The sequence below is a fragment of the Sus scrofa genome, chromosome 13 (genome assembly GCF_054392235.1).
Source record: "Sus scrofa isolate SSC_HxYL_T2T_F1_AM1 chromosome 13, Sscrofa_HxYL_maternal_Yorkshire_Landrace_v2.0, whole genome shotgun sequence".
NCBI classification, from domain to species: domain Eukaryota; kingdom Metazoa; phylum Chordata; class Mammalia; order Artiodactyla; family Suidae; genus Sus; species Sus scrofa.
The window spans coordinates 177,770,599-177,797,768 of NC_139395.1; the positions used below are offsets into that span (position 1 = coordinate 177,770,599).

The window sequence follows — 27,170 nt, forward strand, 5'->3', positions numbered from 1 at the left end:
AAAGTCCCATCTACCCAACTTTTCACTTGAGAACATCCACTATTTCTAATAATAAAGTCATTCCCCCTTTAGAGACTTGATATATATATATATTTTTTTTTAACTTTTCTCTATTTTAATTTAAATGGTTTTAATACATAAATATACAGTTGACAATTGAACAACTGTTTGTTTCAAACAAGGTTTGAACTGTGCAGACCCACTTGTACATGAATTTTTTTTCAATAAATATAGTATCTGTATTTTCATTTTATAGATCTTTTTTTGTTTAATAGGAGAGTTTATTAAAAGTTAGCTCCTTTGCATTAAGGAGTTCTCATTAGAGCTATTTTTTTTTTATAAAAGAATAGTTGATTTACAATTTCTTCAATTCTGTTGTACAGCAAAGTGACCCCATCACACACAGTTCCCTGTGCTGTGTAGCAGGACCCCACTGCCCATCCATTCATTGTGGGGAAAAGTTTTGAGTTTGATTAGCAATCACAATATATGGAATCAAAAGAACTAGGTCTGAGTCCTGATTCTATCCAAATGGTTGCAGCTTCCCTACACTTGGATGAGACATTTTTCAATTCCTTTGCTTTGAGGCAGAAACAGAAATATGCAGATTTTCCAGTGCCAACAGTAGCACCCCCAGTCCCCTGTGCTGTTCAAGGGCCAACTGCACTTAAATTTACAAATGTACTTAAAGGTTAGGAAGGTAATCATTCAGAAATAAAGACTGCTTTGAACTATTTAAAAAATATTTTTCTGACATGTTTTCCAAACATGAAAAGTAGGAAGAGATATAAACTATTTATAGTCTTCAAAACTGAGGATGACAGAGTAATCACAACTTTCCAAGGACAAGAGAAACCACCAGAATTTAATTACAGTTTGAGCTCTACAAATCTCTTGGCCTCAGTCCATGCTAACTTAGAAGACAGCCAACCATTTGGGGCCAGAGGCTCTTCTTAGGTGTCAGCAGGAACAGGACATTCCTGGGGGGTCAAGTCTAAGCCATGCAAAGAGGATATAGTTTCTAAAAGTAGGATGTGGTTAAGAAAGAAAAAGAATACTTGGATAAACTATATAAATTAATTTTTAATAAGGAAAAAAGAAAACTCATCATTCCTCATTCCATCAACTAAAATAATATTTTAAATGGCAATAACCATAACTAACATATATGGTACTTAATACATGCCCCAGGCAGCATATGCATACACACACACAATAGAAAAGGAGTTGTGGATGGAGAGTGTGTGTGTGTGTGTGTGTGGGTGTGTGTGCGTATATATCTATATATATATAGATATCTCCCTATATATATATATATGTATATATAAACTGAAATACTATACATACACACACATAAATATATGTCTTAAATCCAAAAAAGCCCTGAAAACTAATTTTTTTAAAAATTATTCATTTGGCAACAAAGCCTGATGATAAGTAGAAGACTATTTATAATAATTTATCCAATTTGTGTAGCTATGATTATATTTTGTTACAGAAATACGAATGTGTTTAATTATGGGGTACTGCCCAGGACCTTTCTAGGGATTTGTCTTTTATGCTATATATGAACCATATTACTGTTTCACCTGTGAAAAACTCCAAATCCCCAAAGATATTCACATTAGGGACTGCAGAACTGTATTCACTCATTTAATGCACACAACATCTCTTTGACATGGATACCATTATTATCCCCACTTTACAGGTCACATATAGTAAGTAAAAGAGCTGGCATTTGTAACTAGACAACAAGGCCCCAGAGGCCACGTTCTTCATCTTTACCCTACGGTTTTAAGATGTTCTAAGTAGCAGTAATTTGATCATGCTAAAATTCGAAGTAGCAGTGATTTGATCATGGAGAATATTTCTGATTGGAAGCTGTCATATTATATGAAGCAGTTCACTTCATCTCGTGCAGCTGGGCAACATCTCTGACCCCTATTCTTAGCTACCCCATCAACTTAACAAGTGTGTCCGCCATCTAGATTTGAAGGTTTGAGACCCTGATAACAAGTAATCTGTTAGAAGGACTACATGTATATCAACACACTTTCAATGTAACTGGAAAATTTTAAATCTAACTACTAATTTTTGCCATTTTCAAAGCTATACAGACTTGTACATTGGCATTATATACTTCTTTGAGATTCAAATCACCAGTTGTACGGAAATGATATTGATAGCGCCTCAGGATTATGTTAATTGGTTTGATTCTAAATATAACATGTTATTTTAGTTGAAAAATATCTAGCAAATAGCCACTAAGAACAGCTCTATCTATACAGCCCAACAATATCGCTTTACCCTGATCTCTGCCAAAGGACCCACAGCTGAAAAACTAAGAGCAACTGGACTGAGTTCACGGAAAATGCCCTTAGTGTGCACCTCAAATACCACTCCAGTCTAGAGAAAGACCAGTGTGCTGGCAAAAAGACATCTGCAATGATGAAAATTTAAAGGAAGGCTCATAAATCTCTAATTAGATTCTACTCTGGAATCTTCTAAGTTTAGTCTATTTAAAATCATATAAATACCTTCAGTCTATTAATCTTGATGTTACACAACAAATATTAATTCTTATCTTTGAGCTATTATGGTATTATTGAATGTTTTCCTGTGCTAAAGGCTTCACATTCACTAGCTCGTCTAATCCTCATTTTATCACATGAGAAAGTTGAGGCTTAGAGTGTTCAGAAACATGTCCAGGGTCACTCAGCTAACAAGCAACGGTCTGTCAGACTCCCAAACCAAACTCTTCTCCAGTGAACTATAATCCCCCTCATTGAAAGCCTCTTTTGTGTGGCTTATAAAATCAGTTTATTATAGATCTACCTTTCTAACTGGTTTTCTCCCTTAAAAAAAAGTCATATTCTCTGCTGATTTTTGAAATAGGCTTTTCTTTTTTCTCAATTGATTTAAAAGATTAGTTTTATATTCTATACATTAAACATTTGTAGCTTACAAGGACTGAAAACATATTCTCCCAGTCTGTGGCTTGCTGTGGTAGGCTCAATAATTATATCCTCCACCTCCACTGCTCCCACCTCAATCCAAAAAAATGTCCACACCTGAATCTCTGGAACCTGTGAATATGCTACCTGACATAGTAATTAAGAGTTAAGAATCTAGAGATGGAGATAATTGTCTGGATTATCCAAAAAGACCTAAAAGAATGACATAGATCCTTGTAAGAGGAAAGTAGGACTACGGGGTCAGAGATAGAGGAGAGAGAGAAGGTGAAGTGATGTGCTTTGAAGATGAAGAGGCCATGAGCCAGGGACCCCTAGAAGCAGGAAAAGGTAAGCAAACAGATCTTCCCCTAGCATCTCCTGGAAGGGACACAGTCTTGCCCACAATGAATTCACCCCCTCTAAGACTTATTCTATAGTTCTGCCCTCCAGAACTGCTAAGATCATTTCTGTTGTTATTAAGCCACTAAATCTGTGGTAATTTGTTATAGCAGCCACAAGAAATTGATACACTTGCCTTCTACCTCTCATACTGCCTTGTCTGTTTTGTGTTTAAATCTATGCTACTCTGCTATCATTTGGATAGTTTCCTATGTTTTCTTTAAGTTTTTTTCTTCCAGTTTTATTGAGATATAATTGACATACGGCAGCACTGTGTAGATATAAGGTGTACACCAGAATGATTTGCTCTACATACCTTGTGAAATGAGTGCCACAATAAGTATAGTGAATACCCATCATCTCATAGATACAAAATAAAAGAAATAGGAAAAAATTGTTTTCCTTGTGAGGAGAACTCTTAGGATTTATTCTCAATACTTTTCATACATAAAATATAGCAGTGATATTATATTATACATTACATCCTTAGAATTTGTTTATCTTATAACGAGAAGTTTGTATCTTTGGGGTCCTTCCATCAAATTCCCCCTCTCCCCACCTTCTGGTAACCACAAATCTGATCTCTTTTTCTATGTGTTTGTTTTTTAAGAATAACTGACTACAACACTATGTTAGTTCCTGGCACACTACCGCAGTTCCTGGTGATTCAGTATTTCTACACATTTCATCATCACCATGACAAGTCGAGTTGTCATCTATCATTATTATTGACTATATTCCCCACACTGTGCATTTCACTCAAGTTTGTTTTTCACAATTAGGCTGCCATAATCCATCTGGAATAAAGCAAGACTTAACTGTATCTTTTTCCATGTTAAGGGCCAACTGTCTTTCATAATAGCCCCACAGAAATGCTATTTCTGTCACCCTCCAAATTCCATTATTTATGTAGGTCAGCTTCTATGCTCTCCTATTCCACTATCCTATTTGTCTCTCTTTATACCAATACTACCTTAATTATTACTAATGCATAATGCAATATATATTTGGTAGGGCAAGTGATCATGCCTATTGTTCTTAAAAATAATCTTGGCTGTTTTGAACCTCTTTCTTTTCCACATTAATTTTAGAATGTGCTTGTCATGTTTTACCACCCCACACCTCCAAAAAAAAAAGTACAAAAGATTCTGTAAGCATTTTGACTGAAATTTAATTCATTTGAGGAAGACCACAATATTTACAATATTGAGCCTTTTCATCTATACAATCTCCCTCTATCTTATATCCTTCAAGAAGGATTTTACAGTTTTCCTCATAAAGGTCTTGCCTTGTGTTAGATTTATTCCTAAATATCCTATATTTCAATTGCTATTTATCTAGTATCCAGCAACTTTTAAATAATTCATCTTAATCCTAATAACTTGTCTGTGGATATTTCTGACAATTTTGTTTCTTCCTTTATTCTATTTTTGGTTTTAATCTTATTAACATGCCTAAGACTCCAAAATAATGTTAAACAGAAGTAGTGATAATGGAGACCTGTGTCTTCTGCCTGAATTTAAAAGGAAATGCTTCAAATGTCTCACCTGCAAGTATGATGTTTACTACAGGTTTTTGTTGGTCTTCATGTTCAAAATGTACACAGCAGTTATTGCTATTAACTATATATGAGTTCACCTGAAAATTTAAAAGTAATCAAACTCTTCTGCACTTTATAAACTCATTGCTTCCTTTCATCTGTGGCTGGACTTACAGTCCTCTTCTATTTATGATCTGTACCCCTTATTACTTTTGCACAGAATGAATTACTGCCTTGCCAATTCTTATTCTACCTTTTAAGATCATGTATGTCATCACAGTCATAAATTTCATTTGAACCTTTTCTACAACCTCTGTTATAATGTTTCTTTTGCTTTGCCTGCTTATAGCTGCCAGGATTGGATTATACTTCAAAGGAGACTAACTTCCACAGCCAAGCCACCATGGAGACACTAGAGAAGTAATGAGCAGATTGTTGTTCCCATGGAAATGCAACAAAAGCCAGTTAGCCCCACACACTACTAGATCAATGCTTAAAACATTTTACTGAGGTTCCCCAACCACTTCTAGGTCCTGACCAACTGGCTTAGGGATTGTTATTCCCTTAAACCAAGTGAGTCCTAAGGCTGGACTCACTAATTCCATGTCCAATTAGAAATATGCCCAGATGGAGTTCCTGCCGTGGCTCAGCAGTTAGTGAACCTGACTAGCATCCATGAAGACATGGGTTCAATCCCTGGCCTTGCTCAGTGGGTTAAGGATCCGGCGTTGCTGTGGCTGTGGTGTAGGCCGGCAGGTGTAGCTCCGATTGGACCCCAAGCCTGGGAACCTCCATATGCCGCAGGCAGCCCTAAAAGGCAAAAAGACAAAAAAAAAAAAAAAAAAAAGAATATGCCCAGGATACTTATTCTGTTAACTGGAGGCTGTCAAAGATTTGAAAATACCTGTTCTAACAGTTTCCTTACAAATGAGTTAACTGAGGTCAAAATAAATTAAGTGATTTGTACAAGGTCATGCTAGTGAAAAGCAGAACTCTATGCCTGCAGCTCCTTTCACTATGAAATGACTGCAAATTATGCATCCATGCACCTCTAGAATGAAACATATGTCTACATATATAGAAATCGGCCTGGGGCAAACTGTCATTTGCAAGACATATTGATCTTATACGAAGATGAAATCTTAAGACTCCTCAATATTATACCTTTATGACACTTTAGCCCTAAATCACAGCATGTCTGGGAATGTCAGCTCTAGGCCACACCACCATAATTCTGCAGTTTTAACTAATAAATGCAAAACCAAAAAATTAGCTCATATATATGTATATGTAAAGTGAACTCAACTGGACAGAAATATTTCCCAAAATGAATTCAGAATCACACTGGATTGTGGCACAGGCAGATGTACTAACCAATCTATAGAAAAAAAGCATAGCAATCCCCAAGTAAGAATGCAGTAGGGGGAGTGAGATTGTGGAAAGAATCAGAGAAGCAGGATAGAATTTTCCAAGGAGAGAAGACACAAGAATGCAAACAACTGGAGAATGGGCGGAATCTCTTTTGTGGGCAACGTTAGCCTAGGTAAGCTACTCTTAAGGCATCTACCTCATTGTACCCAAACCTTTAGCTCAACAAAAAATCTTTTGATGACTAATTCAGTTTCCTAAGTTCTTCCAGAGAGGCACGAAAATGTCCAGGACATAATTCTCAAGTATTCTAGTCACTAGAATCTACCTACTATAAATTACTAGGTTGGCCTTCTGGTTTTCCCACCAATATCCTAGGTCTGTTCAACTTGGGGTTTCCGGATCACCAGGGTGAAGCATGGTTGGCTTCACCAAGGGAATGTCATCTGTTAAGACCACTTCTTGGTCAATCTGCAGGTCACTGCCAGGATGTCCAGCCTCACCTCATATTCTTCCCATTTCAACACCAAACCTACTGCCTAAACACATCCTCAACAAAGATTCTCCAAGATTTAAAACCTACCAGGTAAAAGCATTAAAAAAAGACCTAACATGCCCTCCTTACATAAACTGAATATACTTTTTAATCAGTTCTTGGGGTGAAAAGGCTAAAGCTTTTGAGTCCTTCCCAAGAGGCACCTTCACCCGTACTGCCTGGATTCCACAGGACACGCAATGGCACATTACAACATAGACAAAGATGTTTCCCTTCTATTTTCACTCCTGATTTTAATTATTCATTTTTGACTTCATGAATGTAGAAGTATTATAACTACTCAAAGAAAAATAATAATACTATTAATTCGGACCATCTAAGTATCTGTCTGCTAGACTGACCACTGAAATTTGCTAAGAAAATTCCTTTTCCAGTTAATGCAGACTACTTTCCAATACCTTTTTCAGACTTATCAAAACGTAGAGCGACTGACTGGAACACATTTTTTTTTCCTGGTTTTCCTCCAATAGACAGGAAGCATCAGTATCCACTTAGTCTTTCCAAGTTGGTGTCTAAAAGCCACTGAGACAGACTAAGGACTCTATTTTTAACCCTATTCCTCAGCCAAGACTCTATTCTTAGCCTGATACCACAAATACTCTCTCCAGGAATGCCTTGTGAAATTAGTCTACATTGCTGAGGTTAGGATCAAAGATTCCAAGTATGATCATCATTCCTGGAGTCAGCACTGGTTGAAAGGTCTGAGTCACTCCTACCACCACGTAGGGCTTCTAGTCAACACTGAGCAAATCTCAGCTTTGAGCAAATGCTCTGAGGGGACTTCTTGCAAATATCCCAGATCCTCACTGCTTCCTCTGTGTAGACACCACTACCTAGGAGTCCAGAATGAACAATCCCAGAGTAGTTATCCTTTCTCATATTTAAAATTCTGCATAAATATGACAGAAAGCAGAAACTACTTCCTTTACAAATGTAGCCCTCTAAGATGACCCAGATAAATCCGTACACACCAGGCAGGAAAACCCTAGTTCCCCAAAACAAGATTTGAAATCAATACCAGTGGTGGTCCATGCCTTTAAGTAATATTGTAAGCCTCAGAAGCAGACAAGTTGTCATGGTACTCATCCAACAGAATAATAAAATGATTAAGTTACTCTTTTTACTAAGCAGCTATAAAGATTATATCCATGATACTAATAGTGAATTCTTATTGAGTGCTCACCGTGTGCTAGGTATTTTGCAAGCACCACCACACTTAATATTCCAGTGACCTTCTAAAGTACTATTATTTTTTTATAGATGAGGAAACTAAGTAATTTTGCCAATGTCACCCAAACTGCTCAAGTTTAGCACTAATTTAACCTCAGGCCTGTATCACTCTAAATTTTGCATTCTGTTATAAAATAAAAAGAGGAGTTCTTGTCACGGTTCAGAGGTTAACGAACCCAACTAGGAACCATGAGGACTCAGGTTCGATCCCTGGCCTTGCACAGTGGGTTAAGGATCTGGCGTTGCTGTAGATGTGGTGTAGGCTAGCAGCTACAGCTCCAATTCAACCCCTAGCCTGGGAATCTCCGTATGCTGCAGGTGTGGCCCTAAAAAGACAAAAAAATAAGAATAAAAAATAACATAAAAATAAATTTTTTTTAAATTAAAAAATAAAAAATAAAAATAACAGTCTTATACTTTGGTTGGATTTCATGAGTGAATCTCAATTCGACAATCTACAAGTTATTTAAATTTTTATATTTTCCCTTATTTCTTCCAACTTCACATTATCATTCACTGTAATTAAACTGGACAAGAAAAGATCTTATAAATATGCATTCAGCAAAGTACTTACATAGTCAATGGGCTTGAGGGATATGACTCTAGATGTTGGGCAGCCGCAGGAAGTAAGGTCAGCATAGAGGCCTTCTTCTAACACACACTGATTATTTGAAATGTCCTCCTGGTAATACATGAGCCAGCTGAAAAAACAAGCAGTGCAACAGTCAGAATGCATCAGCTGGCAGTCTAATTTGTCATCATGCAGTGGGAACTGGGGTAGGAGTGGGACATAAAAGTACTGGTGCAACAAGCAGTGCAACAGTCAAAATGCATCAGCTGGCAGTCTAATTTGTCATCATGCAGTGGGAACTGGGGTAGGAGTGGGACATAAAAGTACTGGTGCTGGGCAGCAGCAAGTACCCAGATTTGGTATAAAGAAAAAGAAAAGGAAAAAAAAAACAACTACCACTATTACTTATTGACAGCTTACCATGTACCAGACTAGGTACTTTGCATGTTTTATTTCACTGTGGACTCAATAATTCTGAAGTAGAAACATGCCCTTATTTTTATAGGAAACACAACTAAGGATTAGAAAGGTTAAGTGATTTCCCCAACTATTAACTCACAGAGCTGAAATGTGAAATAAGACATCTGCTGGAAGCAGTGCTTTCAAGTACGAAAACTTGGGACCAAATTATAGTAATTATTAAGTACTTTACAGATTGATATTTCTTTTTTGAAAAAAAACAAAAATTTGTATCCTTACTTAATGATGAGCTTGCTTTCAGTCTAGGTTGAGCTAGAAGCTAGACTCCTAATATTACACAAGTTTTAAAACCTGTCACCTGCACAGCTGACAGCTAATGGAAAATTTTTTAAGATATGAACACTGTAGAATCTTCCGTATCAAATTATCTTCAATGCAGCACTCATCAAAAGCTTGGGTAAGACATGCCCTTTTGGAAAGAAGGAGCCCAAGGGAGAAATTAATTGGTTGTTACTACTTTAGCTTTGGTATGTTTAAGTTCTAGCTCTGTATTTTAAAATCCCTAGAACTGTACTCTTGCTAGACAAAGTTAACTTTAGATAACCACAGAAATGCTTGGTGACATAATTTATTGCCATATCTTCTATATAATAAGCATTTTATAGCCAATATTTACCAAAGGTTTTCAATGTGTTGGATATGGAGCTAAGCTCTTACACTTATCTGCAGTATGTATTTGGTCCTTATAAGAATCCTTTGAGGAAGGGACTATTATTATCTTATTATCTAAATATAGGACTATTATTTACAGAGGAGGAAACTGAGATTCAGACAAATGGTCTAACTTGCTTAAGGTTATACAACCAGGAAGTGGTGAACTCGGTTCAAATCCAGATCTCTAAAGCATCCCAGACACTTAAGCAATAACCATGGTTCTTGTGTTATTTTAGTAAAACTATAGTTTAATAAACTACACATATATTTAAATAAACGTACTTTTTTTTTTGTCATTTTAGGGCTGCACCCATGGCATATGGAAGTTCCTAGGCTAGGGGTTAAATTGCAGCTGTAGCTGCTGGCTTACGCCACAGCCACAGCAACATAGGATCCAAGCCTACACCACTGCTCACTGCAATGCCAGATTCTTAACCCACTGAGCAAGTCCAGGGATCAAGTCCTTATGGATACTAGCCAGGTCTGTTACTACTAAGCCACAACGGGAACTCTTGAAATGTACGTTTTTGTTTAGAGTTGGCCCTCTGTGTCTTCAGGTTTCCACTCTGTAGATACAGAGTCCTGACTATACTAAGCTACTTTATATAAGGGACAGGAACATCCATGGTCTCTGGTATATGGGGGTGCTCCTGGAACCAATCCCTCATGGATACTGAGGGACAACTGTGTATATACATATGTATATGTGTGTGTGTGTATAATTATACATATACACACCATAAATAAATAAAAATCTATTTCCCACTTAAAGCAATGCATACAATTAATTTGCCCTAAACTTCAATGTCAGGAAAAAAAATTCCCTCTAGGAAAACTTCAGTGTTTTTTTTTTTTAATCAGAAAATTAAAATATTCTTGTAAAATGCTTCTATCTTAGAGAAGAAACTCAGAGCAAAATACTAGTAACATAATTATTTCAGTCTCTTGGTGTGTGTATATGTATAGGTGTGTGTGTGTGTATATGTATTTCTCACTAAAGAGTTGCAGATAATCTATTTAACTAACCATGTCTTATTTTATGTACTTTAATATTGTAAAACTTCCATATCCTTTTTAGAAGTAAGTATAAAAACATTAACAGATAGAGGGATGTTCAAAGCAGTAAGAACTACAGGTAATCAGAGAGAGAAAAGACTGCTTGATTTAGGGCTAATCAAGGTTAACACGGGAAATGAAGATAGACTGACCCTTAAAAATACATATTCAGATTAGTATTAAGCAGGGTTCATACATATACAGACCCTCAGGAGGCCAGGAAGGTGATATAAATGAATAGCGTACCAGATGAAAAGAAAATTAGTAATATATCCTGTGGTCCACTGGGGAACACAAAGGCCTCTCCTTAACACCAATTAATTATTGCCAAAGGAGAAATGTTTCCCCAGGGTTTTAAAATCTCCTGATTTTTAAATAGGAAGTAAAAAACAGATTCTCCTGAAAATAGCCTAAGCTGAATTACTGATACAAAAAAACCTTTGCAAACATAGTCTGTAGGCCATCCAAATAACGTCTGCTGGCTAGATTTACCTGATAACTTTTGATGATACAGAGCAAGGATTAGCAAACTACAGCTTGTGGACCAAATCTACCCCATGGCCAGTTTTCTAACAGCTCACAGTTAAGACTGGTTTTGCATTTTAAATGGTTTTTAAAAATTAAAAGAAGATTTTTTGACATGTGAATAATATGTACAACTCAAATTTCAACATCCCTAAACAGAACTTCAGTGGAACACAGCCATGCCTGTTTGTTACATGTTGCCTACAGCTTTAGTGCTGAGTAGCTCTAGGGACAGAGCCTGCTTGGCCCACAAAGCTGAAAATACCTACTACCTGGCCCTTGATAGAGAGAGGCTGCTGACCCCCTGTATAGATGGGAAGGAGAAAAACATATAGCTTAGTAAATACCGGACAGGGGTTTTGACAAGGGGAAGTACAAGGATAAAATGGAGCATGGATACAGAAAATGAGACAAATGAGACTCACCGATGGTCAAGCCTGAAAAAGGAACAGCCTGAACTCATCTGACTGGTATTAAAGAATGACTATGGGATTTAAAGAAGAGTAGGAAAAATATTAAACTGGACTTTGGGACAAATAATTGGGCTATGATTGGTTTGTGGTAAACACTGGAAATAAGATGACATGAGAGTAGGGCTAACTAGGAGACTAAAATTCCTCAAGTGGAAAATAGGACCTTTGTCTTTACTGGTACAAGCGAAAAAAAGAGGATAATTGATGAATCCAAGATATCTTGAAGGAAAAAAAAAGACTTGGATGAGTTACTAGGTATATATCTGACATATACAGATACCACTATAGATATACATACACTTAAAAATGACTAAAATGGTGGAGTTCCCATTGTGGTGCAGCAGAAACAAATCTGACTAGCATCTATGAGGATGTGGGTTTGATCCCTGGCCTTGCTCAGCGGGTTGGGGATCCAGCATTGCCGTGAGCTGTAGTGTAGGTCGAAGATGTGGCTCAGATCCTGTGTTGTTGTGGCTGTGGTTTAGGCTGGCAGCTGTAGCTCTGAATCAACCCCTAGCCCGGGAACTTCCATATACCACGAGTGTGGCCCTAAAAAGAAAAAAAAAAAAAAAGAATAAAATGGTAAATTTCATATCATATCACAGCAAAAAGTTAGATATATACTAGGGTATAAATTAAGAATCACATATGGGAGCTTCCCTCATGGCTCAGTAGTAATGAACCAAACCAGTATCCATGAGGACGTGGTTTTGATCCCTGCCCTTGCTCAGTGGGTTAAAGATCTGGTGTTGCTCTCAGCTATGGTGTAGGTTGCAGACGTGGCTGGGATCCCATGTTGCTGTGGCTGTTGTGAAGGCCAGCAGCTACAGCTCGGATTTGAGCCCTAGCCTGGGAATTTCATATGCTGCAGAAGTGGCCCTAAAAAGACCAAAAAAAAAGGGGGGGGGGATAACATACAATCTTATATACATGTGAGACAAGGTCCAGTATGTTGCTGTAGTTGCAAGAACACAGAATTAGAAAACAAAACCAGACCAGGGGTTGGGGCCTGGCTGACTGGGCCAGAAGCCCTGGAATCAGCTGGAGCAGCCAGAGAGGCCCAGGGGGTGCAGATGCCTGGAGCTTGTGGCCAGCTTGCCTTGGCGCTGCAAGGGACAGCACCTTCCTTGGGTGCCCGTTGCCGGGAGGTGCTTGCACTCCTCGGGGTTGTGGCCCTTCCAGATGAGAACAAGAGGGAGGGACCCTCCTCAACTGAGAACAAGAGGGAGGGGCCCTCCCCAGAAGAGAACAAGAGGGAAGGGAAATAACCCTGTGCCTTCTACCCAGCGCCGCTGGAGTTCTTGGTGTGCCCGCTCCCCAAGAAGCCGCTCAGATATGAAGCATCGACAGAAGAATTAATCAATGAAGAGTTGGGAATAGCCTATCCAATTATTGACGGGATTCCTAATATGATACCATAGGCAGCTAGGATGACACATCAAAATAAGAAGCAAGAAGAAATGGAGCAGCATTAGATCACACAGAAATACAACAACATACAACTAAATTTTCTAAACACCATCTACCTTTTGAGAAGTCAGAGTGGCAGGTAATAAGTGGGTGAGAAGAATGTTTGTCTCTTCCTACACTGTTTCTGCTCCATTGGTCTCTTTGGGAGGACTGTTATACTCAGGCTCTGTGGAAGAAAGCTTCTCACAGAGCTGCAATAGCACAGTCAGCCTGTGCTTTTACAGTCTGCTCCTGCCGATTACCATACCCGTTTATGTGTTCTTCCACCTTTGCACTTGGATGAGTATTAAACTCTTTCTGCGTAATTAATGCAACCAGAGGCATGATGGTATTCACTAATGATATGCTTGAGTGTCCATCTCTGAAAGCTCGGCTACATGGAAATACTAGAAACCCACTGAATTTGTAGGAAAGATGCTTAGCATTTGTCAGAGGTTTAGGACTATGTGACATTTAAGTTGCAGAGGCTTCTTTATTGTATTTTGGTTCCGCCCCTGTTTTTCCAAGGTTCTGATTTATACCTGGTATATCAGAAGAAACATTTCAACAAAGTATCTCGTTTGAAATTAACAGCCCCAGCCATCATCTGATGGCTTTTTCTTATCCCATTCCTAATTAAAAATTACTAATTTGAAATGTATGTTTTTTTTAGATTCAAAGTCTTTGGTAAAGCCACATGTTAAGAATGACTGAAATAACTACAAAAGAGCTATGGGGAGCAGTTGAAGAGAAGTGCGGTTGGACTAGTGTGACATAAAACTATAATAAAATGTAAATTTCACATTAAAAAAATGGCCAAAGCAATCCTGGGTTTGACATTTGGTGTGTGACCTTGGCAAACTCTTTGAGTTAGGGATCCTCATCTGTGAAATGGGGACAACAAACACTTTAAACAAACAGGTTTTTTAAAAATTTAGGAGTAGTATGTCTTATCAGGACAAAAATGCTACCTTTTTTTATACCATTCTATTATACTATAAACACACAATATAAACATTCAGAATATTTAGGAAATAATCTCAGCTAACAGGGAGAAAAACAAACACCAAAATGCTCCCAAAGTTGGCTAATCAGCATTGCTCCTCTGCTGTGCACAACGGCTCGTAAGACAAGCTGGGCAACATTCACATAGGCTATTATTTAGCAGTTGACTAATGATTAAAATTTTTTATTTCACTGTATGTGCAAAAAGAAAGTCAAATCTCTGTAAATTTAAAGGAAATTTAGTTACTAAACAGTGGAAAACACTCAATAAGCACACTTACCAACCCCGAAGAACTTTAAAAGAACATGGTGTGAATGATGAAGGCAAATCCGAAATTTCTTTTGTGAAATCTATACATTCACCTTGGAACCCTGGTTTACTGAATGCTTTGAGCTACAAGAGCAACAACACAACAATTACAACAGAAAATAAGTTGTTTGACATCATCACAAGAGCAAATGAAAACCTTTAGTATCATGTACTTATAAAAATTCAGCAAAACGCTAGACTCATGGTTTATTTATTAACAACGAATCTATGTTAAGGATGAATGGCATCTTCCTTAAACTTCTTTTTTTTTTCCTTACATGTTTTTCAGAAATGTCACAATTTAATTATCATTTTCACCCATCTCTTGCATCAGATTCTGAGCATGGAGACCCAGAAAACAATTCTACCTGAAAAGAGTAAAATCAGAATCCTTCCTCTTCTAAAAAAAAAAAAAAAAATGTGGTCCTTTCCCATTGTATCAAACAATGATTATCCCCTGGGATGAGACTACATGTGTGCAATAAGAAGCAATTTAGTGCTAAACAACAAAGGCGGTTAGGATTGGTATGCCTTTTCTTCCCCCAAGCCTTCCTGATCCACAGTTAATAAAAGGGAGAGGGAGAAAGCACAAGTGCCATGCCCATAAATGAGCAGGAGAGTGCCTGTGAGACCATAGGAGCAGATGGTGGAGAAGATAATAATGATGGGATTAGTGGAAGATTTACAGTGAAGAAAGAAAAGATGTCTGTGCCATGTATTTCAGCTTACACGTTTCAGTTACTGATCATTCCTTAAATGCACAGCTTAGAGCTTTATATAACTACATTTCTACTTTAGCCCTGCCAAGGAAAATTCATGAAATCTCAACTGTAATTCCCTTTAGGCCAGAGATAGAACAATCTGCAATGCTAGTGGCCCTGGATCTCTAATAGGAAAGAAAAAATTAATGAGCCCTATAAATATTTCATAATACACTGGAGCCTTGAAATAACATGGCCCACAGATCCACCCGGCAGAGACAGGCCTGCATTGCAGCTATGAACGCAAATGCATCGTAATAACCATCTGCAGTGCTACCCGCCTCCCGCCTGGGCTGTCATCAAGAACAAGCCTTCTTTGAAAAGTTGAAGTTGGCTTCCTTCATCTTCCCAAGGGTCCTCTTAGAGACTGATGGTCTCTAGGTTCTGAGGAATTGCTCCTTGGCTATCTCATTCTGCTCTGCCCCTGCTTGGTCTCATATCAAAGAGCAACCCAAACCAGAAAGCTGAGAGAACCAACTCCCTCTGACCAACCGGGGCTTGCACAATATGATTTCCTATTGTGAAATGCAGCTGTATTTTGAGCATTAAAACATCAAGGGACTCCCTGCCTGAAGGAGGGGTGACCGATCAAGTTCCTATCATGGTGGATACAGGGGATAGCAAGAAAAAGGAAGTCCAAAACAGACCTCTGGAACAGTTCCCTGTATAAGAACAATTCTACATGTCCAAGCAAATTGCCCTGAAGTCCCTGGCAAGAGTATACATTTCACTCAGTGGTTTTTCAGACTATGTTTCTTAACTTATAAGGTTTATAAAACATAAGGCTAAAAAGTAAATCACTTTCAATTCCCAAAAATGTGGAGTAATTTCTCCTGCAGGCAAATATTATCTTTATTCACAAATAAGAATCAAAAAAGCCACATGGGAACAGTGAATGGGCTACTTTGTTCATTACATGTATTCCCAGTTTGTTGAATTAATTATATTCATACTGCGGAGCTTAAGATTTATACTTCAATATTTTACCATGAAGCCATTAAAATGTCAAATCCTGGACAAGTGGCAATGCAAATTAAGCATATTTCAGATGGTATATGTAACAGCCACCTCTACTTTTTAGTCTTAGTTTTCATACCCAGAAGCATTAATTAAAATTCTCAGAGTTCCTATGGTGGCGCAGCAGAAACAAATCTAAGAACCATGAGGTTGTGGGTTCTATCCCTGGCCTTGCTCAGTGGGTTAAGGATCTGGCATTGCCGTGAGCTATGGTATAGGTTGCAGATGAGGCTCAGATCCCGCGTTGCTGTGGCTGTGATGTAGGCCAGCAGCTGTAGCTCCAATTCGACCCCTAGCCTGGGAACCTCCATATACCACGGGTGCAGCCCTAAAAAGCAATAAATAAATAAATAAAAATAAAAAAGTTGCAATTCTCGTTTAAAAAAAATAAAATTCTCTCTCTCTCTCACTCTTCCATGAAGTATGCTTTGATTTGATAGGTTAAAGTATTCTTTACCCAAACTAAAAAATGGACATAATACTGATCTGAGTTTATTTTTACCCTCAAAATGGGATAGGGTAATATGGTTCACCCAAGATTTGTTCAACACCAGAAAAGGAACACTTCATTTTGACTGCCTTACAAATAGCTCTGGAAAAAAAAAAAAAACAATTCTCAAAATAATGTTCTGAGGACGGACCATAGAGAAACTAACTCTGTGCTAATTATTAATAAATAATCTACACTTAGTGAAGTTAAGTGACAGTGTCTTGTTGAAAATAAGCCTTGTGAAAAGCTAGTTTGATGACCCACTATTGTGATTTCCTTTCTAGATTAACAGAGAATAAATGTACAAAACAACTTGGATAGGTTGCCTGGAACACAGCTGAACAGGCAATGCACAAGAAATAAGTTTATTTCAAACCATACTCTTCCCTCCATGCCATGTGAGTGTGGATCAGTTACTACCAGCCCCAAATGGAACCTTATGGAAGCAAAGCAAAAAAAAAAAAAAAAAAAAAAAAGGTAGTATCACTGGTTTCCAAGGTGCCATTTCACTTCAGAAACATATATTACACATATATATACTATGTTTTCTTTAGAATTACCCTTTGAAGCAGATATTATCACTACATTATCATGAAAATTTTGTAGAAATCTTTTACTATATACTTTTAATTTATGCTATATGTGAATAAATATAATAGTTCTTTTATATGACAAACTAAAAACTCAAGAACTTAGTGACCAAGAGCTTAGTGTATTCATCTAATTTATTCCACAATATCAGAATTTTAATGTAATTTTATTTATTCCAATGTTAAAATAATTTCTCAAACAAGATTCTGGTACTGTCTAAACAAGATGTCTGCAGCCCTTTGGATTTCCCTCAAACAAACATACTTGTGTTAAACAAAGAACGGTCTTGTTTCCACTCTTCCATTACATCACATTGTCTCATATTGTACTGCGATGTACTTCAAAATACACATATCAACTATATATTCTATAACTGCACATTAATATATTCTATAATTCAACAGAATATTCCAGAATGAATTGAATATATTCTATTTAATATGCACATCAATTATGCACTTTATAGTAATTTTACTTCCCTGCTTACTCATTGAAGGCTTTCTTTCCTAAGAGATGTACTACTTTCTGAGTATTTCTGGCCTCTGTATTCTGTAAAAATGATCTGGTCATAGTACCACAAAAAAATGTTTTCCTCTACTGTTCTTGAATCCTACTAATATTTGACTAAAACTGTTGTTTTATTATCCCCCCACATATTATTGACAACCACCACTGTTAAAGACCCTGTAATGACTCTAAAAATCACTTTGGCCAAATTAGTCAAGACAAGAAAATATTCAGTTGCTTTTTCTCAGAAACAATCATGTATAAATGGAATAGAGCTCGACAGTTAAAGAAATCCAAACTTCTAATTACGTTAGCAAATAGACTTGAAAAACACTCTGGGAAAGTAAAGTCTTTGGTTGGGTCAAAGGTGGGGATGGGTTAGAATCTCTCAAGAATGGCTGCCTGACTACAGTCTCTCTAGAAACAAAACTCACTTTTATAAGACTTAATATAGTGAGATTTCTGATCCTGAGGACTTACTGACAGAGGGAGAGAGATGAGGACACTCTGAATGTAATCCAAATTTCGTTTGTTTTTTTGGTTTGTTTGGGGGAAAAAAAATAAAATGCCATCTGCTAACTATGAAGAACTCTATAATGATTTTGCCTTTGTATCAAATATTTTGAGTTGGCAATTAGACTTGGTGACTAATCTTCAGCCATAGGAAAAAAACAATGTTCTCAATAAAAGGTGGTGATCTATGTTCCAAAGGAGACATCTATCATCCTATTATGCTGACACATCAGCAATAGTATTTTTACTAGCATACTCATCTCTACACACATATATTTTCCGGCTTTTCCCATCTTAGGGTGCTTGATGGGAAATTAAGCAGCGTGAAAGAATTCCCTTCTGATGTGAACTTGAGATTTAACTTCCTCCTTATTCCTCAGACAGGAAAAATAACTACTCATCTGAAGACAGCATCTGAATTGTCAACCTGACTATCACAACTACTTGTGAAGGAGAAAATACTTTCTAGTTACTGAATTGAACCAAATTGTCAGCCAAGATCCATTTGTTTTTCTTTGGATAAGTGAAAACAAGCACAACCTTTTGAAAATTTGGTCCAATGGAAATAAGAGCTTCGATACTGGGTAAACTAAGGAGGCTTTGTCTGCATGTTACCAAATTTGCAGCTATCATACACTTGTCAGAGACTTTATTTCACAAGGCAATGGCTGAACCATATGCAGAAAAATGAAGCAGGGCTGATTTCACTGGGCGTTTTCCCCTGCTTCCTTTCTCTTCAAGTTGGACTGGAAATACTATAAAGAAAATCCTCTGAGCAATCTGCTCCAAACAAGGAAGTTCATAAAAAAGAAAAGGGATATAGAAGGGGGGAGAAACAGAGCTAAAAAGAATGTGACTTTCTATCTGCATTTAAAACTCAGAAAATGCGCAGTTTGGAATTATCCCTGTTCACCTCTTTATCAACTTGTGTTATGTTGATTCATGTGAAAAAAAGTGCTTTGAAAGTCCACTGTTGGAGTTTTCTAAGATTCAAAATAAAGATCTGACAGGAAATGTCTTCAGAACAGCAACTGAGTTATATTCACAGAGGAAATGTTCCCAACAGGACTGAACTAATCAGAAAATAATAAAACCTGAAAGCCTTGTGAACAGAAACACGGTTAAACCAAACTTTTCTGAAATGTATGAACACTGACATAAACTTGAAAACGTACACACACAGAGAAAAAGATTCAGGATTAGGTAGAATGAGCAAATGCCAAAGATGTAAAATCAATAACTGTATTTAATTTTCTGAAGAAATTTTGCTGAATTTATTATTTAAAATGAGATAGAGGAAGCACTGTCTCTCCGTCCATCTTTTGTCTATGGTTCTGTGGTTGTACCTCTCATGAAATGTCCTTCTTTGATGCAAAATCTGACATACTAAAAAATGCCTCTTTTGCTCTTTCTAGCTGTGTGAAATGTTTACCTAAATTCTAAATCTTGGTTTTCTCATTAATAAATGCAATCAATCCTGACCCTCAGAGTTATTAGAAGCATTAAAAAGCACAGTTTCTAGCCCTTAATGGGTAATAAACAAACATTGGGCTCCAGAGCATCATCCAATCCTTCAGACCATTAACACCCTAGAAATAAAGAAGTAGGAAGGCAATTTAATCAGCGCTTTTAAGAACTATGTGATTTACGTATTAGAAACACATGTACATAATAATTACTCCAGTATATTATATTAGCATAATATACTGTGATAAGTAAGAATGTGACACTAAAGAATAAATGGGCGAGAGGAAAGAAAGGTGGCAGAGATTCAAAATGAGCCCAGAGTGGTCAGAGCTAAAGCTCTATTAGGAGAGAACAAAAGGAAGTGACAAATGCAGGCCAGTACGACCAGGAAGAGAGATGGGCCCTTGTGCTCATGCGTAGGTTACTAAAGCAATATAAACTGCCCTGCCATGCAGACACATAAAAGTAATCTGAGGGAAAGAGACAGAGTTGAGAGAAAAAGCATAAATGCTTTTAGTTAACAATTTAACAAGTACAAGTTAAAATTTTAAAACATACCAAATGCGGAGGTTCATTTATCCCAAGTGGTTCCTGAAACATATTGAAACATTTAAAAATTATAATTAGATAAACTTAGTTGCCTTTTTGAACATGCTGAAAATATCCTTTGAAAAATGAAAGCTATATATGGTCTGACCAATTGACTGTATTCTTTGAACTGGTTAGGACCTTACATAACCTCCTAAATTATTTTAATTTTAATGTTTATTACTAATTCATATTGAGTAATATTATAGCTAGAACAAAAGCATGCCCCAAGGTCCATTAGAAAGACAGTCTGAACTTCCTTTCATTCTCTCTCCCATCATCACTACCTCATGGGCCCCCTTATTATTCTGCAGTGTTTGTAATTATCAACATTAGCCATACTCTTTCAAAACTTCATAACTTAGCACATGAGGAGATAATTCCCTCTTCGTGGACTGCCTTTTCTGCCCCACTGCCCTCCTGGCAAAAGTGCTTTCATCCCCTAAGACATCACTCGATGCATCCTCTTCTTGAGGAATAGCATGAGCCCCCAAGTCCCTTGGTTTTCTCCCTGCCCCCTTCCCCTGCTCCCCCCGCACTGCCTACATGCCTCATATTTTCACTAGTCACACTATAATTAATTGCGCATATGTTGTGCCTACGGTAAGAGACTAAGACCAATCAGTGAAGTCTTATTCCTCTTTGTTATCCAGTGATTAGTCATGTCTGACATATAAGGCACTAAATAAATGCTACTGAATGAGCTGATAAAATTACAGAGTCCCTAATCATCAAGGTGCTAATACCATCTACTAGCTCCCTTCTGGAGTCTACAGAAATTCAAGTGCTAATTCATCTTTATAGATACATACAATATAATCCAATAGTTCCACTTTTAAGAAGCCTGTTTCAAATGTTCAATTGGATGCCATTAACATGCCACTGGCATTGGTTAGTTCACATTTAACTCACCAGTTGGACAGGTCGTATTGACATGATTATATTATTTGATCCTCCCCAGTCAAAAAAGCATTTGTATTTCCCTTTCTCTAAAATGTATTGTTCTCCACAGAAGAACTTCTGCTGGTAGGCAACCCACCTAGCAGAGAAAAAAGGAAAAAGAACAGGGGTGACATAGAATCAAGCAACCAATAATTTTAAACACCAAAGAATCTCTCAAGGTTCTCAGAATAGGAGAGGACTTACACGCCACTTTTAACATGAATAGATCTTGTTTCACTGCCAAAGCCAATTTCTTCTAAGTCAGAAATTTCCTGATTTGTAATGTTAATAAATTTCCCACTTTCAAGATCAGATTCAAACAATGTGATAGAAGATTCTATGAAATTCTAAAAAGAGGAAGAGGAAAACTTTAAGAAAACATATGCATTTTGCTTCCTGGGTTGCTATATCTTAGAAATTTTCATGTACTTGTGGGATAATTTTCACATAAGTAACTCAAGGAAGAATTTTAATGGCACTGAAAACAATTTTAATAGTCGTTACTCCTAAACAGTTTAAAGAAAAAAGAAGTCTGAATTTACTTTAATCAGGAAAACATAACATTTTTATAAAATTTGAAATTAGTCAATAGTAAATTTTTGGGACTTACACATTATTACATATACATATAAGACTAATTGTAAGGAAATCAAAGTTTCACTTACGCCCAAAGAACAAAAGGCCACATGAAACAAAAAGCAAATTTATAATGTACTGCAGAGGATTTTATGAACTTAAATGTAACAGGAAAAATAAAATTTTCTTGACAAAAAATTGTTTATTAAAAATTAAAATGAAAGGACCTCTTCATAAAGCCAGACAACATATTTAAAATAGAATTAACACAAAAAATCTCTGACCCAACTTGATAATCAGCAAAAGACTGATTCACAAGACAGATAATTCACGACAAAGATCAACATTAAGAACAAATAAACAAATGCCTAATTTCACTAGTAAAAATAAAGAAATTCAAATTGAAACAGATACGGATTCACTTTTTAAGTTAAGAAAGGTCTTAAAAACCAGTTTTATCAGGGAACCATTGCTGGTAGAAATACAAATTTTATAGCTATTTTAGAAAATAATTTAGGAGTTCCCGTTGTGGCGCAGTGGTTAACGAATCCAACTAGGAACCATGAGGTTTCGGGTTCGATCCCTGGCCTTGCTCAGTGGGTTAAGGATCCAGTTTTGCCCTGAGCTGTGGTGTAGGTTGCAGACGCAGCTTGGATCCCAAGTTGCTGTAGCTCTGGTGTAGGCCAGAGCCACAACTCCGATTAGACCCCTACCCTGGGAACCTCCATATGCTGTGGGAGCTGCCCTAGAAAAGGCAAAAAGACAAAAAAAAAAAGAAAAAAAAATTTAGAAATATATTTAAAAGACAAGTTGTTAATACACTTTGAGTCTGAAATTCCTTTTTTTTTTTTTTTTTTCATTTTTCTTTTTATGGCAATACCTGCAGCACATGGAGGTTCCCATTTTAGGGATCGAATCAGAGCTGCAGCTTCTAGCCTACACCAGAGCCACAGCAACACCAGATCCGAGCCACGTCTGCAACCTATATCACAGCTCACAGCAACGCTGGATCCTTAACCCACTGTGTGAGGCCAGGGATTGAACCCACATCTTCAGGGACACTATGTTGGATGGTTCTTAACCTGCTGAGCCACAACGGGAACTCCCCTATATCTTAAGGAAAGTTTCCTAAAACTAAATGATGAGCAATTTACATGCAAAGATGAATTATTTACCACAGTGAAAAGTTGGAAACAGTGTAAATGTCCAAAGGATTTATAAATATAAACCTTTATGCAGCCACTGCTTGATGGAATAAAAACAAATAAGAAGAGTTCATAACAAGCTAGTGGTTCAAAATATATCCTAACTTACTATTGGTCAGGAGCTTTAACGCACATTATTTCCACAAGAGCCAGCACATGTAATTACATAACTACCATTCCTACTTTACGGCTAATGAAATTGAGGGATTTGCCTCACACAAAACAGTTACTGAGAGGCAGAGACTGAATTTAGTCCAAAATCTGTCCATCTGTCTGCTCTAAATTCTTAATCACTGTCAGATATATATGTAAAGATGAAAGAACAGGACAAAAACTCAAACTTATAAACTTGCTAAGATTACAAGCTCTCCAAAAAAAAAAAAAAATCTCCAACTTTTCCTAAAAAGATTAGAATAAAAAATACCCAGAGTGGTTATCTTTGGGTCTACAGAAGTTGGCCAATTTTATCCTATATTTTTTCCAAAACTTTACAGTTAAGTATATTTTTAATTTGAAAATATAGGATACAGCAAAAAAAAAAAAAACCAACACAACTTTTTCCTCTCACCTTACTACTTTATTGTTTGTAAATTAACTCTTAGACCTACTGAAAAGTCATCAGCTTCTATACAACTCCAACACTATCAAATTTCTCATAATGAACATTATTATAAATGTAATCTAAGATTTCTAGGATAAACATTCATTTTACATGAACAAGCAGAACAGTTTCCAATAAAAACAAACCATCTACAAGGAGAGAAAGAAAATACATTAAAAAAAATCTTTTGCACTTACTACTTACTTGTCAACTTTAAAGGACTTAAAAACTGCTGACATAGCTGGGTCAAATTTCATTTGAGACTTTAAAATAAAAGATAAAGGCTTTTTACTTGAACTATTTGTTATAATCTCTAACCCATGTTTGTGTTTTCAATTCCTCCTTGAGAGTAAAGCTTTAGAACCTAAGAACACCTGTCACCTTTATTACTTTCACCTGATTCTTAAAAAAAAAAACATGCGCTGGGTGGATGCAGTCTTCATTACTCCCACCTCCTTTAACCAAAGAACTTTTTATTTTCAAAAAACTTGCACTTGTTATAACTTTTGAGCTCCCTTGAACCCTGATTTTACATATATATGTGCATATACATATATGTGTATACACACACATATACACATATATATGCCCATTCAAACATATATCTATCTCAATGTAGATATATAGATCTGCCATTTTCCAGATGTAAATACGGAATGTATAAATATATTATACCAAGGCTTAACAGTCTATAGAAGATTTGCATTCAAGTCTCCAGGACAAGCCTGGGCACCACATCAACAAATCTGGTTATATTAACATAAGCTTCCATTACTCGAGGAACACAAACACGCCTCTGTTTCTTGCAACCTCAAAGTAAGTAACTAGCTTGAGGCAGCTGTGAGGATCCAATGTGGTGATGACAGCCAAAGGGGCCCTGTCTGGACCCTGGTAAGGAACTGGTATCAACGGCCGCCAAGTCAGGCCCAACCACAATGGGCAGGTCTCCAGCAGCTCTCACACATGGACCTCCCCTCCCCTGCTCTGTGACTCTGGAACACTCACCTCTGCTTTTACTTCCTCAGCTTCCACAACTGTTTCCTACTCCCTGGCAGAGTTGTAAGCGTGGGGAAATGGGGATAAGTTGACATATATCATGGGTCACTGTGTCAGGCTGGAGTAAAATCAGACAACAATGGAAAAAGGTAAAGACAGATATGTGCACATGTGCTGTCACTGTGCCCTTTCATTGAGAAATCAATGGTGGTACAGTGTGATATACCTTACTTGAGCAATGGCTTGCATGAATTCTACTGTGTGGGTTGTGGGAGAGTGGCAGCAGTGAGGAAGCTGAGCTGGAAGGCCATGCCTTTTGGTGAAGATGCAGCCCAGAGCTGTGCAGAGAATGAGGGACCCACTGTTACAGGCCCCATGCCAAGCACAAGTGCTGGCGGCTTATGGTCACAGATAAATTCACTCACCTGGCTTGAGTCTGTGTCCTTCCTACTCTACCATTCCCAGAGACATGGCCACGGGCTACAGGGGACACTTCAGTGACATCATTCTCTCTTTCCATCTTCTGCTGTTATTTATTCATGGCTTTTCTTCCCTTAGAGCTTCTGCCTTCCATCTTTTTCTAAGTATCTTTCTGACGCAGTCTCCTGGTTTTGAAACTCTCTGCATTTTTCAAGCCTACCACATATATAATATCTGATCTAGCTGACTAGCTGCCATCTATATGATGGACAGAGCTCGAACTCTGAGCCAAATCCAATCACCTGGGGCTAAATCTCCAAGGGTCACATGTACAAAATATGAAAAAAAAAAAAAAAAAACCCAAATTTCTAACTGCCTTGTTCAGGAGGTGATTGCAGTAGGCACTCAGAGTCTCATCCAGGATAAACCCTATGAGGTTACTAGGTTACTCTCATCCCCACTATAGGCGCAATTAAGTAACTTTGAAAGTCACACAGATTTTAAGTGCATTTTTGTTGTTCTAGAGTTAATGCTGATGGACAACCTCAAATCTGTACCCCATTTCATGTTTTTAAAGCACTTAAATCCAATGAAAAATCTGATTCATTGAATCAAATTGGTGCATCTGATAGGGTCTCAGGTACAATACCCCCCTCTGTTACAGAGAACCAATGAGCTTCAGGACCAAAAATAAGGCTTAGGGATCAGTTATTTGATTATTTTTAAATTCCATAAAGTGCCTCAGTTCATCAGGCCATGAAGCTCTTGTGCTACAAGCCCCTGGGAAGCCAAGTAACCTGAGACGCCAGCAGAGAGCTGGTGTGTCCATTAATTTAGGAGACACAATGGTGTCTGCTGCATACCACCTGGTTTCAGAGATCTGAAAAGAAGCCCCAGGTCTGAAAATCCTAACAAAAGCAAATCCAAATGCTAAGCTAGTATGAAACTGAGGAAAAAGAAGCATACCAAGAGGTTTTTATCAAGGAAGCCAAGGAATAAAAATTCCTTCTTTAATCCCTGGAGTCCAAATACTGCTGTATTCCTTCTGGTCCTTTTCTTTTTACAAAATAATCAACTCCAAGTCAATATATTTCCCTGACTCATTCAGAATTAGAAACACATTTCTGCTTGTCCTCTCCAAAGCAGTCCGTGACACGGATCACGTTATCCCTAAGGAACCCATCCAGGATCTGACCTTAGTATATCCAGAGTGTTCCACACACCAGAGCCAGGACAAGAGAAGTCTGCACAGTGTTACACAACTTTCCCATCTGTCCTCTTATTTTGTATTATTTAAACTTTGATCTTATATGCAGTGCCTCATGTTTTCCTAGGTTAGGGACCTCTGAGAATCTATGTGAGGAACAACACTTTCTGTTCACTTACATAGTCTGTGACAACTTCAAGAGCTTGAAACCCTATGTCTACTAATATTGTATCATACACTTAAAATTTTCAAAGAGGGTAGATCTTACGTTGTATCTTATCACAGAATAATAATAATAATAAAGAGGGCATGAGGACACTCTGGGAAGAGATGAATGTTTATGGTCTTAATAGTGGTGATGGTTTCACAGGTATATACTTATTCCCAAACTTGTCAGTTGTATACATTAAATATGTACAGTTTTATGCATGACGGTCATACCTCAATAAAGCAGTTTTATAAAAAGAGGACTTCTCACTTATATGCTATATCTGAAGAGTATAAAATATTTCATCTGAGAACATTTTAGTGAACATAAAATCATAGTCTAAAAATTATATAAATAACTATTCATTATATATGTGGATTAGTCAACAAAGTGGCCATATATTTATAGCTACAGATGCAATGCTACTAAGTCTTTAGTTGACTGAGATTCCAATTTCCCACTGTTGAGGTGTTTTAGTCTAATCATTCTATACCAAAGGAAAATGGTTAAT

The 27,170-nt window shown here is 37.2% G+C and overlaps 2 protein-coding genes and 1 pseudogene across 3 annotated transcripts in view; 2 read left to right on the top strand and 1 right to left on the bottom strand.

The window, feature by feature from the left end:
* The window catches only part of CRYBG3 (crystallin beta-gamma domain containing 3), a 124,852-nt gene that overhangs the window by 27,641 nt on the left and 70,041 nt on the right, over positions 1 to 27,170 (bottom strand). For both annotated transcript variants that reach the window (XM_084989099.1, XM_021070691.2), the window contains 5 exons: positions 21,651 to 21,793; positions 21,417 to 21,543; positions 20,475 to 20,507; positions 14,542 to 14,654; positions 8,622 to 8,748 (listed from right to left, as the gene is read on the bottom strand). In XM_084989099.1, the coding sequence (XP_084845225.1) occupies positions 8,622 to 8,748; positions 14,542 to 14,654; positions 20,475 to 20,507; positions 21,417 to 21,543; positions 21,651 to 21,793 (543 nt within the window). The remainder of the gene's footprint in view (positions 1 to 8,621; positions 8,749 to 14,541; positions 14,655 to 20,474; positions 20,508 to 21,416; positions 21,544 to 21,650; positions 21,794 to 27,170) is intronic.
* On the top strand, positions 13,075 to 13,281 carry LOC146397793 (protein preY, mitochondrial pseudogene; annotated as a pseudogene).
* On the top strand, positions 13,376 to 13,585 carry LOC110256448 (phosphatidylinositol N-acetylglucosaminyltransferase subunit Y-like). The gene has a single exon (XM_084989129.1). It carries the CDS (start codon positions 13,376 to 13,378, stop codon positions 13,583 to 13,585), a length of 210 nt encoding a protein of 69 aa, XP_084845255.1.

Coding starts and splice junctions, on each gene's coding strand:
- LOC110256448 (XM_084989129.1), top strand. CDS start 13,376: ATGTTTGTCTCTTCCTACACTGTTTCTGCTCCATTGGTCTCTTTGGGA.